Genomic DNA, 20751 nt, shown 5'->3' with positions numbered 1-20751 from the left:
ATGACCTTATTCTACATCCCTAATCCTACCCAATACCTAAACTTAACAACTACCTTACTAACTATTAATAAGCAGCAAATTAGGAATTTATTGAGGGAAAAGTCGTAGTTAATAGTGAATAAGCGTTCCCTATTCTAAAGTGTTACCCAACATTCATTTTTATATGCACTTTGAGCATATAAAAACTTGCAGCTGAAATCTATCATTTGGTCTCCACAGTACATGCAGCTCATTTTGTAAACAGTCATAAGTAATGGAAACGTAATATGGCATTAGCCGGCAATCGCAGATTTTGCATTGTCAATCACAGAAAGTACCCTGGCGAGTCGACTTTTTTGCAATTGAAATACACATGTCCGGATGCTTTTTTGCAAGAGAATTACCTAGTGCTTTTTAAAAGAAAATTACAGCAAATCAATTCCACTCCGGTGGAAATGTGTACAGTGTGTTCTCGCTGAGAAACACTTAGCGCTGTGTTAATGTGCTCTGCCATTTTCTTCTACCCAGAGGTCTTTGCTTTTTATAAATGCTGTCTCTCTGTGGGAATGCTAGGGAAAGTTCAAGCGCACGTGTCTGCATGTAGACGTGTGAAGCGTACACCAGACTGCCAGGGTACATTCTGCCTCTTTCACTGTGTGTGCACATACATAATTTTATATAATATTATAATGTTATATGATTTATAATAATCATATAAAATTATAATGCGATATATATATGTATATTTGTGTGTGTATATATAATAATTATATGCATACATACTATATATATATATATATATATATATGCTCCAACCTGTCCTCCAACCAATACGCCCGTATAGGTCGTTTGTCCAAATCCCTGAAACAGAGTCCTGCACGCGGAATAAAAGCTTTAGTCCGCAATAGTTTTATATTGTTTACACCTTGAATGGTGCTTTCTCTCTCTCTGTTAACTTGTTGGGCTGCGTGTGTTAAATGTTATTATTAAATTTATTATTATTTATGATTAAAATATTAACGCATTAACTCAGAATGACTTGTTAATTGCTTGTTACATTAAAAATAAAATAAAGGTGTTTTGTCTGCCTTATGTAGATTTAATGCGGGTGCGGTTCGGGTCGCGGTTTTTATGTCAAACGGGTCGGGTCGGGTCCGGAATTAAATTAGTGTTGCTGTCGGATAACGGGTTGGGTATTCGGTTAACTACTGCGGGTGCGGGGCGGGTGCGGGCTTATCAAACAGGACCCGTGCAGGACTCTGCCCTGAAATACGACCCATCAGAGCGTATACTACAATTGCGCCCCTATCGGCAACAGGACATTTTCATATTTATGTTTTGTACTCTTTTATCTGCAGTATAGTTCGGGTTTCGTGTAGCTCGGTTAGTAGAGCATTGCATTATACGACGATGTGTAATTACGTGATCATGCGATCATGGGTTCGATCCCAAAGAACGCACGCGCTCATAAAATGTGCACTAAAAATCATGATTTTGCATGATTTCTGTAAGGGGTAGGTTTAGGGGTAGGGTTAGGTGTGGTCATTCGCATTTAATTAGCCACCTAGTAAAATATGTACGAATACTGTGAGATCGGTGTAAAAAGTCCACACATTGCATTTAAATAAACACGCATTTTGATTGGTAATGACAGTCATAAGTCATTTCATGATGACAGACGCAACAGGAGACTGTCATTATTTTTACGCGCGCTAGAGGGCGCTTAACTTTAAAACGTAAATATAGGTCGTAATAAGGGCTTGCACAAACGACCTATAGGGTCGTTTTTTGTTGGAGGACAGGCTCTTTTTTTATAATTATAATTAAAATTATATTATAAAAAATATACAATAATAAAAAAATAGTATTACAAAAAATATCAGGGTGACACAATTGTTCTACTATCATAATGAAGGAAAAGCCTCAATAAAAGAAGAAAATTCTTGAAAAAGAATCTATTAAAAACGAAATTGTTTGCAACTGCATTTAGATGTTGTTTGTTTGTTTGTTTGATAACTGCATTTTTTATTTAAACATTTTAAAATAAGTAAAGGAAAAATGTTACTTTTTTATTATGGACAATCCTTTAAGACAAAACATTTTTAACCGAATCTCCCTCTGCTGATGAAACATTTACAATCTGCATTGTGCGTGAGAAGAATCAGCAAACAGAACTCCGAAGCAAAATTTTGATGTGCAGTTATTATGAGAAATTCGTTGGAGAGAAAACATTGACAAAAAAAATCAAACTGCCATGGGTGGGCGTTATACACTAAACAATAATTAAAAATGATAAATATTTCTTGGTTCAAAAATCATACTCTTCTTTGATTACATTTCCCTGGCTTTTGATTACATTTACTTTGGCTTTTTCCACCAGGAGGTTTAAATACAGTGAGTTGAAATGAGGTGAGAGAAAGCTGTGCATTAACGTCCCCTGGGTGAAAGCTTTGCTGGCTAGAGTTACTTCGAAGAGCAGCTTTTGACCAAAGTTGTCAACCGTGCAGTAAAGTAGAATACAGTTAAGAGTGAGTGTCAGAGCATACTACATTGTTCAGGCCAGATCATTCAAGTTTTGGAAAGATAATGCATTAGTGTACCAGTCTGCAGTTCCTATAAAGGAAAGAAAACCCTCAGTAGTTCAAATTTAGCCCACTAGCACCATGGCAGCCTGCCACATGGGTAACCTAATCCACTAGGTGAAGCGTCTGAGTTTGGGTCGTGTAGGAGCCAATGGTTTGCTTTTCAGTTAATGGACTGTGGTGCTTTGAAGCTCACTGTTTGTCCCTTTTACAAATGATCCTTATCTGATTGTGGGAGCAGAGAGATACACACCAAAGCGCACCCACACAACAAGCCAAACCAAAGCACTCATTTCATATCACCTTCCGATCGCCCACAGTACTTCATGTCTCTGCAGGGACAGGCACTGGCAGTGCCAAGGCACATCATGCAATTATATTTAATGTGTCTCCAAGACCTAGATAAAGCTAGGGATAACAGCCTCTCTGTTTTTCTGAAGTGTGCACTTTATAATGGGATTTTCACCACATGAACAATTTAGTCTTATTTTCGCCCTTGGACTCAAACCTCAAGGCAGTGCCTAAAGATGTATTTGCCCCTCGAGAGCTTTAACACAACTTCACACGAACGTAACGTGCGTTTTATTGCAGGTAAAACACGTCGACTTTTTTGTGAGTTTAAGTTTAGCCTTTGATCATTAATGAAAGTTGGTAATTCAGTAGTTTCAGCGAATTAAACAGGAAACATAAAACACAATATAATTACTTTTGCTCTTACTTAAGTAGTAGTAATCAGCTGCATTGGGACGGCAAGTTTGGAATAGAAAAGCAAGTTTGGGTTATATATTTTTTCTATTTCTATATATGTGACTCTGGCTGTGAAAACCCAGTGAAAGTTATTTTTTGTGATTTACTGTTATGTGATCTGTTTTTGTGATCTACATAAAATCATCCTTCATAAGGTAAAGAAGGTATAAAGTATCATTCTGTGAAAATGTAGCCTTGAATCAAACTTTGATGCTTGTTATCTCATAATTACATTTTGAGATTTTAGCCTGGATTTCACAGACAGGGTCACATATTTTAAGAAATTAATTTATTCCTGTGTTGGCAAAGCTGAAATTCGGAAATCATTCTGATATGCTGATTTGGTGCTCAAGAAACATTTCCTGTTATTATCAATGTTGCTTAATATTTAAACTTTTTTTTTTTTTTCAGGGTTCTTTGATGAATAGAAAGTTTAAAAGAACAGCATTTATTAAAAATAGAAATCTTTTGTTACCTTATAAATTACTTTACTGTCCTTTACCTTTGATTAGTTTTAGTATTAATTTCTCTAAAAATATGTAATAAAATATTTAATAATATTATTAGAAAATCTTACTGACCCCAAACAATGGTGTACACTTTTTTTATTTTATTTTATTTTAAAAATACCTTAATGTGACATTACAAACTATATACTGTATGGTTATAAAACTGAGGGTTTATTCATTTTTCAGGATACGTTTTAAACCAAAAATGAAATTCTGTTATACTTGCTTACCTTGCATACCATGTTATAACAAACTTGTTTCTTTTTTATTTATTATTTATTTGGTTATTGCAGAATGTCCAAGCTGCTCTGTTTATTCACACTCATATTCACTTCTAAACATTCAAACGTGTCACTTATCGATCAGTCCCAAGACATGCCTTCAGCTGTCAAACCTGCCATAATGTGGCATGAGATGTTTGTCAGAATTTTTCATTTTTCAGTGAACTCTTTCTGTCAGTCAAACACTCTTCTCTGTCCCCATCAATATTTTCCTGTTTCACTTTTCATGATTGCTGAGTTCATAATGTAAGGGTTGGATCTTGAATAACCCTTCAGTGGCAGGTAAAATCATTCAATAATGGGGCCTAACAAAAGCTCAAATGTTGAAGTGGTTCTATTTTAAGCTTTTTTAATGGAAAAAAGTGCAATGATAACAAACCCATCAGCAAACATCTCGCATGACCTCATCGTTACATTACATCCTAATGCGTCAAAAGTTCAGTGTTGGTTTAGGGGTAAAAATGAACTTTCTGTTTTTTATCACGTCGCCTGTGAGGTCTCCAAGCCACACAAGAATAAAACGAGTGAAAAAGAGTCTCATCTCACACATTGTTTGTTTTCCTTAGGCTTAGATGCCATTCCTACCATGGACGCATAGCAGCTGAAACTCCCTCAACACCCTCAGTGTCTTACCCTCAATCAGATTCAGTACATGACACAGTGTCTTCCAAGTAAACACATTTGGAAGCTGAGTGTGACATGGACCTTTCAGCAGCAGATAGGGTGTTAGCGAGCTATGAACAAGGATTTGTCAGTGGATTCTAAGTCGGGTAAAGTGTTAATTGCAGACAGACAGGTCCATGCTAGCCCGTCTATCTCCACATCCCCCGTACCTTCTGTTAAAGCCACCTCAGACAGCTCCTCACCCTTAAAAAGACAGTTCACTCAACTGAAATTAAAATTCTGTCATTATTTACTCACTAAATGTCATACCAGACTTGTATGACTTTATTTCTTCTCTGGAACACAAAAGATAGTTTGAAAAATGTCTGTCTTAAAGGGATAGTTCACCCAAAAATGAAAAATATTTTACTAAACCTCATTTCGTTACAAGCTTGTATGAATTTCTTTTGTATGTGAAACACAAAAGCTATTTTGAAAAAAAGAGAAAAGAATAATAAATAATCCATATAAATATAAAGTCAGTGATGTTTTGGACCCCACTGACTTTCATTATGGACAAAAACAGTGATTCAAAACTGTTTTTCCTGTAGTGTTATGACTAGTGTTATTTTAATATTGATATGTTATTTTAATATTAATTGATATGCTATTATAGTATTTTATATGGTTTATTTCTATATTTTATATATTAATTAAAATTTTAGTTTTAGTAAGTTTGTTGTGTTTTTGTTTTTTTAAATCAGTTTTTGTAGTTTTTTTTTTCATCAGTTTTTGATGTACAAATGTTACATTTGGCAACTAGCTCAAATGAATTTTTTTACTTTTATTTCAAATAACAGAATTTGTATGGCTTTTTTTTTATGTTAGTTTGAGTTAACTATAGCTTGCTTAAATTAATGATGATTTGGTGATCAAACTTGCATCTTGTAGATTGTTCCCTCAATAAAACATCTCTCTTTGTCGTCCAACAGCGCCAGTGTTTTACTTTGGAGAAACTGAGTACCATGTGGATGAGAGTGATGGTTATGTCGAAGTCCGTGTTTGGAGAACAGGAAGTGACCTTTCCAAAACTGGAACTGTCACAGTACGGTCTCGAAAAACTGAGCCTGTTTCAGCCGAAGGTATGTATCAGACAGATTGCGTATGTCAGTTCCCAGTATTACATGTGTAGACGCTTTCATATATAATTACTGTAAACATGCTCAGTTGATCGAATACATTATCTAGCTTGTATTTCTAGAAATCTACACCATGAGACAATAATATGTTGCTACAGGCCCCTCAGGCTTCAACAATAGACAGCGCCAGACGACAAGAGCCCATCCTATGATTTACTGACAAGATGTAAACACGGCTAGGTCTTCAGTGCCTCTATCTAACACGATCTAGAAATACTAATGTTGTACAAACATCCACATGTACAGTCTTTTGAACACTCTCCAGAATGTTGAAAGCCTCTATTTATGGGTTGTCTTCACACAGTTTACTCGTAAACTCAGACTATTGACTGTCTGGTGCACGTTGTAGCTCATTCTGGCCAGGAACAGTCCAGTCGTGTTTAATCACAGTTCGTTTCATTCAACGATTCAGTGAATTTGAAATCAGTGTCACCACAATAATAGGCCAGCATGTAACTAAGTGGCAGCTCATTCAAACAATGGCACACAGTGGAAAATAATTTCAGCTTATTCAATAAAACATAAATATATAAACAATTAGTGAAGGTTAAAACAAATTTGATTAAAATAAATCAAATAAAATTTTATTAAAACATGAAAAAAATCAGTTTTTATTATTATTTCACTATTAATAATGTTATTTATTAATTTCTATAAGATAATTTCTTTGAAAATGCAATAATACATTATCACATTTCTGCTACAAAGGTCAATGTATTTAAGGAATGAGTACATAGCAGTAAACTTACCTACTGTACGTGATATTTATCAGTAAAATAATTATTTGCACAGCAAGTCAGAAATATAAAGTGTCACCACAAAGGTATTCTGTCAGAAGTCTAGTTTATGTATACATTTTTTTCTTCTTTTTGTGGAGAAAAAAAAAGGTTGGTCAGTTTAGCACTTGAGAGAGGTTTATTTTCTCACTGTTAATTTACCTGTGAGAATTAATTTTTGTGCCATTGATATTTCTGGAATATTTTCTCCATTGCCTTACTAACATTCTGTAAACCTTAACACAGCTGGTATGGACTACGTTGGGATTAGTAAGAACCTAGACTTTTCCCCGGGCGTCAACATGCAGACGTTCAAGGTTACAATCCTGGATGACCTGGGACAGCCGGTGCTGGAGGGGCCAGAGAAGTTTGAGCTGGTTCTCCGTATGCCAATGAACGGCATATTGGGTGAACCAGGAAAAGCTACAATCTACATCAATGACTCCATCTCAGATTGTGAGTGATCTTACATTAAAGCATAAAAAGGCAAAATATAGTATATAGTTTCATTCATATTATCTTAGACAAGAAAAAAACAAGATAGATACATTTTGGTAAATAAGATTTGGGTTTGAATATAACACATTTGTTTTGTTTTTTAGTGCCCAAGGTGCAGTTCCGAGATCCTACGTACACGGGTAATGAGAATGATGGACAGATATCTGCTATTGTGTACCGGAGTGGAGATTTGAGCTACAAGTCCAGTGTGCGGTGCTACAGCCGTCAAGGTTCGGCCCAAGTCATGATGGACTTCAACGAGAGGCCAAACACAGACGTTTCCACCATTGTCTTTTTACCAGGTATTATTTTTGGACTTATTAAGAGTGTTTGTCTCTATAAAAGCACTATAAAAGAAGTTTTATTTGGAAGGAAATCCAGTAATTCTTTCCCAATTTGAAGTGTTGACATTTTTATGCATACTAAACAACTCCCTATTGATTGCTTGTGTAGGAGAGGTGGAGAAGCCTTGTGTCCTCATCCTCGTGGATGACACCGAACATGAGGAAGATGAGGAACTGAGATTGGTGCTGGGAAGCCCCAAGAGCGAGTCTCCATTTGGGGCCTCCATAGGGGCTCAGAATGAGTCACTCATCAAGATAAAGGACGATGCTGACAGTAAGACTTTTATCTCCCACTTTCTCACATTTCTGTGCCCACTTGCAATTGCTGTTATCTGTCAGAGTCCTAGAAAGTACTGTATTGAACTGTAAGGCAGTGTTTTTTTATTCAGAAAAAAATGCAGATATTAAAGGTGTATGAAAAACTTACAAAAAAGAATGCATTTCACAATAAATTAGGGCTATCAAAGTTAACGTGTTAACGCAAATTCATTTTAACGGCACTAATTTTATTAACGCGCGATTAAGCGCACATTTTCTGTTTGACCCGTGGCCTAGCCCGTAGTTGGAGAAATGGAGATGCACAGTGTTGCCAACTTAGCGACTTTTCAGACCCCTTTAGCAACCCCCCCCCCCCCCCCAATCCCCCCTCAAAAAAGCGGCTAGCAACATATCTTTAGGGTTTGCCCAAACCTTATTTAGTTTCTGAGACTTGCTGGTACTGCCGCGCAAGCGCGAGGTCTCTCTTTCCCAGCGTGCGCACACACCTTTCTCTCTCTGTGTGTCTGCATTGTTCAGCGAGCGGCTGAGAGGAGCAGCGCTTTCAGTTAAACACAGATATTATGTTGTTTCTCTAATTTTACATGCAAGTAAAGCCGAAATCACAGCACAGCACAAATACACAGCTAAGTGTATTTGATTTCATCAGACGACGGCTCGATTATCAGGAATTTTGTGCAGATTAACATCTTGGAAGGGAGAGCTGGTTATGCAGTCTTAATGGGTCGCGTTTTAGTCACTATTTCATATTCATTCCGTTGTCTGACAACAGAAACAGTAAAATATATAAATGAAAACTGTTTTATTGAGAATTTAGCTGCATCAAAATACAGTATGTGGGCACAGAGAGGCAAACAAATCTAATAATAAATGTACATTTTGCATGTTCAGAAGAAGTGAGCTGCCCTGTCCTGCGAAAATGTAAACAGGTTTGTGTAAGTAAATTGCTCAGTGCAAAGAAAGAGAAGGAATGGGAACCTGGTATTTTTTTTTCATGTGTCTAATAGACATGAACAAGTTCTTTGAAAAACATCTATGACCTTTGAAACATGTCTTGTCTTCATGTTGACTGTGGAAAATATATGGATTAAAATCTTATAGATCTGGACTTGAAGTTACAAAACTCTCATTTTGATATCATGTGATCTTTAATCATCTTTCTGTCTAAGGTGATTGGTCCATATCAACCCCGAGTGAAGTGACATTTTGGTGCTGACATACATCTCTCCTTTCCCATGATCTTCTTTTCCCAGAGGCCATTATCAGGTTTGGAGCAACCAAGTTTAGTGTGAGTGAACCCAGTGAATCAGGGCAAATCTCAGTGGTGAGGATCCCGGTCCAGAGGACAGGAGATACATCCAAAGTGTCTGTGGTTCGGGTCCACACAAAGGATGGTTCGGCTTCCTCTGGAGAAGATTACCATCCCATCTCTGAAGGTGGGTTCAAACACAACATCATAGCATAGTTTTCTAAGACAGCTCACTGGGGAATCTCACAAAACCTCCCAAGGACATGTCTAGTCCATATTTTACCCCATAATCATTATTTTTAACTAAAAAAAATCTATTGCTCAAAGAAAAATAAGCTTATTTTAGGACCATTTATTATTAATATTTTTACTTTTTAATTTTAATATTTGAATTTTTAAGTCTTTTTTGCATTATTTATTATACTGTAAAAACATTTCCCTACCACATTCACAATATTGTTATATAAAAGAATAAAAGTAAGAAGACAGACAAGAATATATACAAAAGAATAAGATAGATTAAAAATATAGTTTTCAATACTGTAAAAAAGCTCAAGTATTATGCATCATAATAGTATTTGTTATAATTACCTAATTTATGCTAATTTAAATATAACAAGTACTACTGTTAATACTACTATATAGTTATTTTCCATTTACTTTATGCAAATTTAAATAATTTAAATAAAAACATGTATGTATAATTGTATAATTATTATTTGCCTAATTTGTGCTGATTTAAATAAAAAAATGTCTTTGTATTTTTTACTCTAGTGCTGTTAAAAATGATTGCATTACAATATTGAGAATTAATGAGAATCATCACGGAGACTAACTGTTATTTTTTTTTTACAAAAAATACAAAACTACAATATCTGAACATAATGAGTAATGAGAATTTGTGAAGAAAATGTCTTTAATTTTTATACAAATAATGTTACAATGTAAGTAATTCTGATAGTCATAAAATATAATTTCCTTTTTTTCTTTTTAATTTGGGAGTGAATAATGAGCTGGACATGTTTCTTCATGTTTCTTGTACAGATATGTTGTCCCACACTGGTTATTTATCACACTTTAAAAAAGCCATTGTAATGTACTGTGCATATAGAACACGTTCAAAATCAAACATGAAAATGACAATTTCCCAATTGCAGATTTGGAGTTTAAAGAAGGAGAGACTGAGCACATCGTGGAGGTGGAAATTCTGTATGATGGTGTACGAGAGATGAGAGAGGCCTTCACTGTCCACCTCAAACCTGATGAGAACATGGTAGCAGAGATTCAGGTACTCCAAAATATGCCAAAATACAGAAAGAAAAGTATATGCCAAAAAATGTCTTTGTATAATCAGTAGTATTATACCGGTTTAATTACCAATGAAGGATCCACACTGTGTTCATTCTATCTTCTTTTCCAAATCTTCAGGTCACCAAAGCCATCATCTACATTGAAGAGACAAACAGTATGGCCGATGTGACCTTCCCCGCGGTGCCAATAGTAGTGTCTCTGTTGCAGTACGATGATACAAGCAGCACTAGAGATGCTCAGCCAGTTGCAGGATATCCTGTAGTCTGCGTCACGGTAGGTTCACTACATAGGCAAAGAATGAGTGAAAAATTTAGACAGTAAAAGTGTAAACTTGCTTAACAAAAATAAACTAAATACAAAATAAACAAAAAACTCTGTATAAACCCTGTATGATTTGTATTTATTTATTATATATATATTTATTCATATATTTATTTTAGTCGTGCAACCCCAAGTATCCTGACTTTGACCGGACGGGCTCCATCTGTGTTGCTGAGCACATCAATAACACCCTGACCCGGTACCGCTGGCTGGTCAGTGCCCCGACAGGACCTGACGGTGTGACCAGCCCCATGAAGGAAGTGGATTTTGACACATTCTTCACCTCCTCCAAAACGATCACATTAGACTCAGTGTATTTCCAGGCAGGCTCGCGTGTGCAGTGTGCAGCCCGGGCTGTCAACTCCAATGGGGATGAAGGCCTGGAGCTCACCAGCCCCATAGTTTCCATCAGCCAGGAAGATGGTGAGTTTATTGCATTACAAAATTAACACCAATATTGCACCTAATCTCATGACGAAAATGTACCTGTGGGAGCTTTTTTGCAAGAGGCAAAATATGTAGCGCCATGTACGTTTCGTGATGTTTTCGATGTGAAATGTCCACTGAGTGGCACTAAAAGAGTGTTCGTTTTTTTGTGTTTTTTTCCCCCCGGAACAGATGAACGTACATATGGTATGTTTTACTATATGTGACGTTGGTTTTGTACGTGTCACCATAGTTCTGACTTGAAATGGTCGTTGAGTGGCTCTATAAGTCTAATGCTGCGCTTTTTAAAATAGCATACCATCTGCACTACACCTAATCCTACCTGATAGTATGAACAAAAGAGAATGTGACATAAAAACGCAATCACAATCATGCCATTTTAGCTTGTTTTTCGATCTCTCATCTTTCAGCTCTTTCATCGTGAGACATGTTTTTCACAGGATTCGTACCCAAGGATTCCGCATCCTAAGTCCAATTCCATGCCGGCTGAGCTACGGAGCAAGATTTATACGTCCGGAAAGCAAAACATATGAAGCTGTAATCATAACTATGTATGAAAACGATTAAAAGGGCTCGCTGTTTTACCGCCTCTAGTCTTAATTTCTGTTGGAAACTAAAGTGAAATGTACTTATTGGTACATATTTTGTGTTTTGCGAAAAAGTTCCCACAAGTACATTTTCGTCATGCGATCAGGTTGCCAATATTAGACAATTTCTAGGCACATAAATAAGATAAAAAGAAAAGTGTCTGACTTTTTTTTAGAGCTCTACACCATTCAAATTCAAAATTCAAATTTTCCTCTTGCTATGCTGTTTTTCAAGACTGTTATCATTTTCACAGCTACTTTTTTGATAGTAATCTGTATGATAATATTTAAAAGTTTTTTTTCTTGTCTTTTTACCCAAAGTCCACTTATGTTAGTCATGTTCAGAATTTATTTAAAATGTTTACTGTGTGTAATTCACACATAATAATCTGATCAAGTTCCCAATGGATTGAAATTAATACTGCCTTAAATTGTTTCTGATTGAAAATTTTTCACTTGGGTCACTATTTCAAATTGGGTTGTCAACTTAACAGTGTTTTTCCTAATGAATCGATACAGCTCCTTTAAACTGCTGCTGTTTAATTTTTTGTTTTCCTTACGTCATCAGGTATGTGCCAGCCTCGGGTTGTTGGCACAGTTGGAGCTGAGCCTTTTTCTGCCAGGCTGCGCTACACTGGAGCAGAGGATCCAGACCACCCAAACCTCATTAAACTGACTGTTACCATGCCCCATATTGATGGTCAGTGCACGTGCACATTTACCATAGTGAAAGGCACATTTGGCTGCATGCAGATTAATTATAAAATTAGAAAGGATTAAAAAATGCTTTTCACTTTCTGTGTCAGATCAGATACATACATGTTACATAATTCTCCTCATTCCCTTTGATAGGAATGTTACCTGTAGTCTCCACTCGGCCGCTCTCCAACTTTGAGCTAACCCTGAGTCCAGACGGCACTCGTGTAGGAAACCATCGCTGCTCTAACCTGCTGGACTACACAGAGGTGCGGACACGCTACGGCTTCATCACAGATGCCACGCGCAATCCAGATGCCATCGGCGGGACTGCGCCCTACCAGTACAGCACAACTCTCAGGAGCCAAAACACCCTACGATTCTACCGAAACCTGCACCTGGAGGCCTGCTTGTGGGAGTTTGCCAGCTACTATGACATGTCTGAACTGCTCAATGATTGCGGAGGGACCATCGGGACTGATGGACAGGTGAGGAAAGAGAAGGAATCTGTTTTTTTTTTTCTATTTACATTATGCCATGCCTTTAGCATCAGCCAAATAAGAAATTATAGTATATACATTACCATTCAAAGGATTTCTTTTAATTTTTTTTTTACCTTTTTGAATGAAATTATTACTTTTATTGGACAAGGACACTGTAGACTGGAGTAAAGGCATAAATTACACTCTAAAATATATTAAAATAGATTACAGTTATTTTAAATTGTAATAATATTTCACAATATTACTGTTTTTACTGTACTTTTAATCAAATAAATGCAGCCTTGATGTGTATAAGTATAAGAGACTTCATTAAAACATTTGAAAAATCTTACTGACTCCAACTTTTGAACGGAAGTTTAAAATGTTTTGTGCCCTTAAAAGGGGTTAACATGTCCTTGTCTCTCTTTTGTTTTGTTTCAGTGTCAGTTTAGGAATTTATTCAGTCGTTTTAAGGTTTAGCCTCCTGCATTTGATATATGGATTCCCAGTCTTTGCCAAACATATTAAAGGAAATACATTTTTCACAGTTGTGAGATCACATCAATCCATTATACTGTGGCTGACCGTGTTAGCTTATTGGCAAAGGCATTTGCTTTATGTACCTCTAGTCCTCCTTTAAGCCGCTCACTATTTGTCTTTCGCCCACAATGAGTCAAAACTGACCTTTAGATCATAAAAAGCGTCTTGTTTTTTCTGTCCTCCCCTTTAAACAGCTAGCTAAAAGAGTGTAGCCCTTTAAACAAGCTTTAGACAACTGTTTACATGCCTGTTTGAGCCAGTCATTTGTCTTCACCATGGACACATGCTATGCTTGGTTTACTCTGCAGTTAACTAAAGTGGACGAGTGTCATTAAACAGAGATGGATGGGTGTACAGGCCACATTCAAGTTCAGTTGATCATTGAAGTTGATCGGTGAAGTTATCAAAAACATTTTTCAGGATAGTTAGCAGTTAGGCGATAGCAGTTAAAGTCAAAGTTAACTGCCATTTTTAGCACATCAGTTAGCAAGTAAATTCAGTGTTTACTACAAAGATTTTAGGATTTTTAGGAAACTTTACTATTAAAAGTTTGTGATTCTGACTATAATTTTAAGAGTTTAAAGTTTTTGATTCAATCCATTAATCACTTTTTAGGATAAACTGAGTGTATGCAGAGTTTGCTTAAAACAAGAGCAACATCGCCTTCTGGTGACACATATTCCAGATACACACAGTATGGGCTTTTGCCTTTTATTTTATTTTTTTTACCTAATTAAGATTTTATGTATATGTATATTAAAGTATATGTGACCCTGGACCACAAAACCAGTCATAATATTTCCTACTGTAAATATATGAAAACTTCATTTTTGATTAGTAATATACATTGCTAAAGACTTTATTTGGACAACTTTAAAGGCAATTTTTTTCTCAACATTTAGATTTTTTCTGCACCCTCAGATTCCAGATATTCAAGTAGTTGTATCTTGGCAAAATATTGTTCTATCCTAAACATGCATCAATGGAAAGCTTATTTATTCATCTTTCAGATGATGTATAAATTTCAATTTAAAAAAAATGGACCCTTATGACTGGTTTTGTGGTCCAGGGTCACATATGTGTAATAATCATGAAGTTAAAAGTCTAGATCCATTTTTTTGGGAACCAAAAAATCACATTCTATGTAGGTTCTAAAATGTAAGTAAATGATAATTAAAAAAATAAGTTAATTGAATTGTCAAGTTCACTTAACTTTTTTTTTTTTTTTTTAATTATTATGTACTTAATAATATTAAGGCAACGAGTTTCCTCAATTTTCTTAAGTTAAGTCAACTTTCACTTTTTACAGTGTAATAGTTATTTTTAGGATCTATTTTTATACTAACCCACTAACTAACCTTCCTAAAATTATATAAACTCTCCGCATTGTTAGCTAGGTAGTTATTATATGCTGAAGTATTGACCTTTCTGTCCTGTGTAGGTGCTGAACCTGGTGCAGTCTTACGTGACCCTGCGTGTGCCCCTGCATGTGTCATACGTCTTCCATTCGCCCGTCGGCGCTGGTGGTTGGCAGCACTTTGACCTGCAGTCTGAGCTGCGTCTCACTTTTGTTTACGATACTGCCATCTTGTGGAGAGATGGCATTGGTAGTCCACCGGAAGCTGAATTACAAGGCAAGACAGCATGATTTTCCTTTATCGGAATGAAAAACACAGTGTAATAAATCTAGCAATATTTTTGGACTATTTTAGATTATTATTGCATGGTACTTACAGCACTGTTTACAACTTTGAGGGTATTTTTTTGTATTTTTTTTATGTTTTTGTAGTGAGCTTTTTTTTATCAGAAATACAGTAAAAAAACATATTAGAAAATATTTTTGCTGCTTTCTATTTAAATATATATTAAAATGTAATTTATTTATTTTTAGGTGCCCTCTATCCTACAAGCATGCGCATCAATGAACAAGGCCGTTTGGTCGTCAACTTCCGTACAGAAGCACGTTTTCGGGGACTGTTTGTCACTGCACATTCAGGTGTGTTATTAAATATACTGCAAGTACCTATAAATGAATTCATCTGGTTCTAATAATTATTTTTAATTAGCTTTTTAGCTCATATCTTCATTATGTAATTGGATGAAACTCACAAAACTGTCAAGAAGTTTACTGCTCGTATTTCACTCAAAAATCGAAATAAAATAAACAAGAAATTATATTTTGAATATAGAAAATTAAACTTATTTTTGGAACCAGAAATTGTTTTTGACATTTTTATTACTAGAATTTAATTAAAATGGCAGTTATTTAAACATTCATATTTAAATGTACAATACATACAGTATATGTCATGAATTTAATTTATGCTGAAAGTGTGTTAAAAAAACGTTTTTTTCCCCCCTTAAAACATTATTAATGCTAAATATATTGTTTTCAAAATTTTCATTTTTAGTATTAAGTAAATTTTCTGAAACCAGTTTTGAAGAGACAGTGTCTTGCATTCATAACGAATAATAACATTTGTGTCAACACAGCCTCCCCCATGACTTCCATGGTTATGTGTGCGGACCATCCTGGACTGACCTTTAACCTTAGCTTGGTGAGAAGTGAGCCGACATACAACCAGCCGATGCAGCAGTGGACCTTCAACTCTGACTTTGCTGTAAGTCTTTAGGGTGTCTGATTGTGGCATTTTTCTTTCTCTTCTGATACAGTAAGTGTTGAAATACTTTCCTGCAGGTGAGGGATTACTCAGGAACGTACACGGTGAAACTGGTTCCCTGCACAGCTCCTCCTGGTGTTGAGTACAGCTTCCGCCCTGTGTGCCACCCCAGAGAGCCAATTACCTTTGATCTGGACATACGCTTCCAACAGGTCATTAACACAAGCACTCATCAAAGGGGTCACGGCAAAGGCTGTATAGCCAAGCTCAGAGGTTTCCTCTGTGTGTGTGTGTGTGTGTGTGTGTGTGTGTGTGTGTATGTATATAGTGCACTGTGAGTTACAGCTTACAGGATGCATTTCTTACATACCTCATGACAACGCCTGTGTTACAGTGATAATCAACAAAACAATCAGCTCTGAAATGTCCTGGACAAACAGGTCAGTTTGGCTTGATCGGTTACTTTGTTGAAAATAGTCCACTGCCAGGAACAGCATAATGTTTTATTCATAGAGTTAAATACTGCAAATACCAACTGCTTTAATGGTATCTCCTTCTTCTTCAGATAATTCTTCTTCAGTTCATATTTCTGAATATTAAATTATTAAAGTATTTAAGTGGAGTATATAAAATATCAAGCTCCTGCACATGTACAGGACTGTTCAAAAGTTTGGAGCCATTTTTTTTTTATGATTTTGATTTTATTTGATAAAAAATACACTAATACAATACTACTGTGAATTATTAAACTATAAATAATATAATATGAATATGAATTTAACTTAAAATTGTTTTGGAAAGCATGGAAAAAGAAAATTGTCAGGAATTTTTGATGAATAAAAAGCATTTATTTGAAATAAATAATTATATATATATATTAGTGCTGGGCAACGATTAATCTAGATTAATCTCATCAAAATAAAAGTTTTGTGTACATAATATATGTGTGTATTGTGTATATTTATTATGTATATATGAATACACACCCATGTATGTATATATTTAAGAAAAATGTGTTATATTTATATATCATATACATTATATTAATATAAATATATACATGTAAATACACGTGTGTGTCTTTATATACACATAATAAATATTCACAGTACACACAGATATATTATATAAACAAAAACTTTTATTTTGGATGAGATTAATCTAGATTAATCGTTGCCCAGCACTAATATATATATATATATATATATATATATATATATATTTTTTTTTTTTTTTTTTTTTTACTTTTATGTTGTCTAACTATATTTCTACTGCTACATTGTTCAACTAAATTTTATTTATTTTGATCAATAAAGATATATTACCTTCAAAAAAAAATTTATATTTCAAAATCTAAGAAAATTCTAAAATTATACAATATATATTAATAATAACTATAATTTGCAAAACACAATCCCTTCCAAAGCCACTACTTAAATTAAGTATTAGCTTTAAGGCAGATGAGACATATTCCCAATTTTCCTAATGAAATGTAATGTTTGTGTTGTTGACTTTAGGTGAGTGATCCAGTGTCCGCAGAGTTCAGTCTTAACACACAAATGCTGCTGCTTTCAAAGAAGACTCTCTGGTTGTCAGACGGCTCCATGGGCTTTGCTCAGGAGAGTGATACGGCTTTCTCAGAGGGTAAAATGCTACAAACAACTCTTTATTTCTGTTTGAGTATTTGAAATGACACCTGTCGGTAATTTTTGGCTGTTGCATTCTTTAGGAGATGTCATCTACGGCCGTGTAATGGTGGATCCCGTTCAGAATCTTGGAGACTCGTTCATCTGTAACATTGAAAAGGTGTTCCTGTGCACAGGGGCGGATGGATACATCCCAAAATACAACCCTGACAACTTTGAGTACGGCTGCCTAGCTGATTCACCGTCTCTTTTGTACCGATTTAAGATCATTGTAAGTATGAACACTGTTTTAATAAAGCCCAAACCTTGCATAAAAAGTTGGACAATCTAGATTAGATGTCCAAAAATAAAAAATAAATAAAAATAGTAAAATTTAATTATAAAGTATGAACTTCTTGTTAAAAAAAAGTTAATTAATATAAATCTCTAAGTTTTCTTAGACTCGAAAAACCACCTACCTGCAGTAGCATCAAAGAAATACATACAAACAGTTACAATTAATCATATTTAGGAAACTTTTGCAGACATACACTGAAATTAAACATAAAAGCTGCAATCTAGATCTAGCTGATTTAGTGTTATTTTAGTATCTATAATTTATTATTAGAGTTTTTCAATATATTTTCTATTTTCATTTTAGGTTTAAGTTTTAGCAATTTTGTTGTGTTTTTGTCATTTGTATTAGTTATATAAATATGTTTGTTTGTTTGTTTTTTTATTCATTTTTATTGCAGTTTTAATTTAGTTCTTTTAAGTAATTTTAGTATTTCAAATTAAACTAAACAATTTTTTTTTACTGTTGCTTTGGCAAGTTACTGAAAGGAATAAAATACATTTTTGATGAATGAAAAAAGGTTTTTTTAGATTATATTTTATTTCAGCTATTGTTTATTTCCTTTCAGTTAACATAAATATTTTATATTTAGAATAGTTGTATTAATTTTAATACTTTTAGTTAATTATAACATTGTTCAGTACTAATAATTGTTCATCAGGGTCACAAATAAAACTCTAAATTTAATGTTAAATATTTTTCATTTCAAGAAGGTCTAATGTTCCATTAGCATGGAGAACGTTCTTGTTTTTGCCCAGCACTAAGGATCATTAGGCAGAATAATGTGCAATTTTTAACTCATTCTGCTTTGCAGGACAAAGCTCAGCCAGAAACTCAGGCGAGAACATTTGGCAGCATTAGTTTCAATGCTTTCCTCGCTGTAGACGATCCTCAGGCGCTGCCGCTGGTGAGGCAGCCGGGCTCTGACGGCTTCAGGTTGGATTCGAATGCTTTGTTTCAGGTAAGAGGGACACAACAGCTGCCAAATTGAGAAACATTGCGATAATGTTGTGATACTAACACTATAACACTGTCCAGGTGTCGGCAGGCAGGGAGTGGTACATTCACACCATCTACACCGTCCGGTCCAGAGACAACGCTAACCGAGGTATCGGGAAAAGAAGCCTTGACTATCATTCTGTGACACACAGCCACTCGATTTCCAAAAGGTCAGCCAACCGCATTCCAGATTTGGCTCAGGATATTGGCACAGAAAATAGCCGTGGCACAAACATCTTACACATAGCGCTGGAACGCAGCGCTCAAAAACATGCCAACCTTCATGAGGAATCCCAGGCGGAGGGTATCGTTCCTAGAGAATTTAATCAAAGAGACTCTAGTGACGACCGATTTGTCTTGATCATAGGAATCTTGGTAGGTCTACTCTTCACCATCCTCCTCGTCATTCTCATCATTCTGGTGGTGCGATCTAGACGGGACAAGAACATGACTGAGTCCCCGAGAAGCTCCAGCAGCACAGAGCCCATGATGACGCAAAGCCTCTATAGCAACAACAGCTCAGAGGTTTGATTTCCCAACAGTGGGCCCTTTTATTCAAATCACTTTTTGTTTGCAAGTGCCTCTTGTTCATTTGCTTGGGCACACAAGGACACATAGTGACTTGGAGTGGTTACACTCTACCTCTCCTCGGGATTTTGTCGGTCCGAATGTGTACTTGAATTTCAAAAGCACTTCTGTTGTCACTGCTTTAATAATTGTTTGATGTCTGAATCTTTTGCTGAGATAATGGGTTGTAAACTACTGTTACTACTGCTTGATGGCATTGATATTCATCCAAATGAAAGTTTTACTTTATATCCAAAGGTGCTAGATGAAAGAACGGTATTATGGGAAAGATGATATTGTATAAATACAGGTTGTTTTAAGTCACTGATCATTTTTTAATGGCTTGTTAGTATTATAAGGTTGAACGAATCAAATTTTAGTCTATACTAGATGGGCGATCCATCCATGATCAATAAATAAATTTTATTTTTAATTTTATTTACATTTATGTGGGGTTTTTTTTTCTCACTGCTATTGTTTCTACTTTACAAATGAAATGTACTGTAATACAATAACTTCAGTAACATCAAACTAATGTTTTTGCTTTAATCAAGTTTCCATAAGAGTGAAATGGTTTCAGTTTTGGCACAACAAAAGCACATTAGTATTTTTTTCTGTATTTTACATATTTATGGTCACTATCAAGTTTTCATGGTTTTCGTTTTATTTTTATCTACATTTACTGTGTAAAAATGTATTATATCGTGTATAATAAGCCAGATAAAATGTTTGGGAAAATGATCAGTGATTTTTGCCATGTAATATTTCTTTGACGTTTCAGTCAGCAATTTTTTTTTTTTTGGAGATCATTGAGATCATTGTCATGACTTTTGTACCTGAATGTGATGCTAATTAGCATGGTATCAAATGAACATTAATGAGATAAAAGTGAGCTTTTCTTTGAGATGCCTCAACCCACACGCATGCACACACACAAACACAAAACCCTACTGATTTATTGGTCAAACAATGTGACAGTTTTTAAAAATGTAATTCTGTCCAAGAATATAGTATAATACAGTATATAGAATATATACAGCTCTGTAAAGAAAAAAAGGGACCACTAAAAAAATTATCAGTTTCTCTGGTTTTATCAATTATCAACATTTTCTCCCAAATTCCAAATAAACATATTGTCATTTAGAGACACATTTAGA

General features: G+C 35.2%; 1 protein-coding gene and 1 long non-coding RNA gene across 2 annotated transcripts in view; one reads left to right on the top strand and one right to left on the bottom strand.

Moving 5' to 3' along the window:
• The window catches only part of frem2b (FRAS1 related extracellular matrix 2b), a 73726-nt gene extending 53245 nt beyond the window's left edge, over positions 1-20481 (top strand). Inside the window, exons 7-24 of the mRNA XM_058799377.1 lie at positions 5694-5843; positions 6923-7132; positions 7279-7476; positions 7628-7792; positions 9048-9230; positions 10201-10331; positions 10472-10627; positions 10795-11098; positions 12278-12409; positions 12562-12893; positions 14869-15061; positions 15319-15423; positions 15921-16048; positions 16126-16260; positions 17566-17692; positions 17778-17965; positions 18843-18989; positions 19067-20481. Coding sequence (XP_058655360.1) covers positions 5694-5843; positions 6923-7132; positions 7279-7476; positions 7628-7792; positions 9048-9230; positions 10201-10331; positions 10472-10627; positions 10795-11098; positions 12278-12409; positions 12562-12893; positions 14869-15061; positions 15319-15423; positions 15921-16048; positions 16126-16260; positions 17566-17692; positions 17778-17965; positions 18843-18989; positions 19067-19558 — 3476 coding nt within the window. The 3' untranslated portion in view covers positions 19559-20481. The remainder of the gene's footprint in view (positions 1-5693; positions 5844-6922; positions 7133-7278; positions 7477-7627; positions 7793-9047; positions 9231-10200; positions 10332-10471; positions 10628-10794; positions 11099-12277; positions 12410-12561; positions 12894-14868; positions 15062-15318; positions 15424-15920; positions 16049-16125; positions 16261-17565; positions 17693-17777; positions 17966-18842; positions 18990-19066) is intronic.
• LOC131554182 (uncharacterized) lies at positions 10001-15002 on the bottom strand. The gene is made up of 3 exons (XR_009274354.1): positions 14852-15002; positions 10421-10636; positions 10001-10302 (listed from the first exon to the last, which is right to left on the bottom strand). It is a non-coding gene; the product is annotated as an uncharacterized LOC131554182 (long non-coding RNA).
• Positions 20482-20751: the final 270 nt, after the last annotated feature.

This window comes from Onychostoma macrolepis, chromosome 15 (genome assembly GCF_012432095.1).
Source record: "Onychostoma macrolepis isolate SWU-2019 chromosome 15, ASM1243209v1, whole genome shotgun sequence".
In the NCBI taxonomy this organism is placed as follows: domain Eukaryota; kingdom Metazoa; phylum Chordata; class Actinopteri; order Cypriniformes; family Cyprinidae; genus Onychostoma; species Onychostoma macrolepis.
This window is presented reverse-complemented; position numbering and strand designations above follow the sequence as displayed.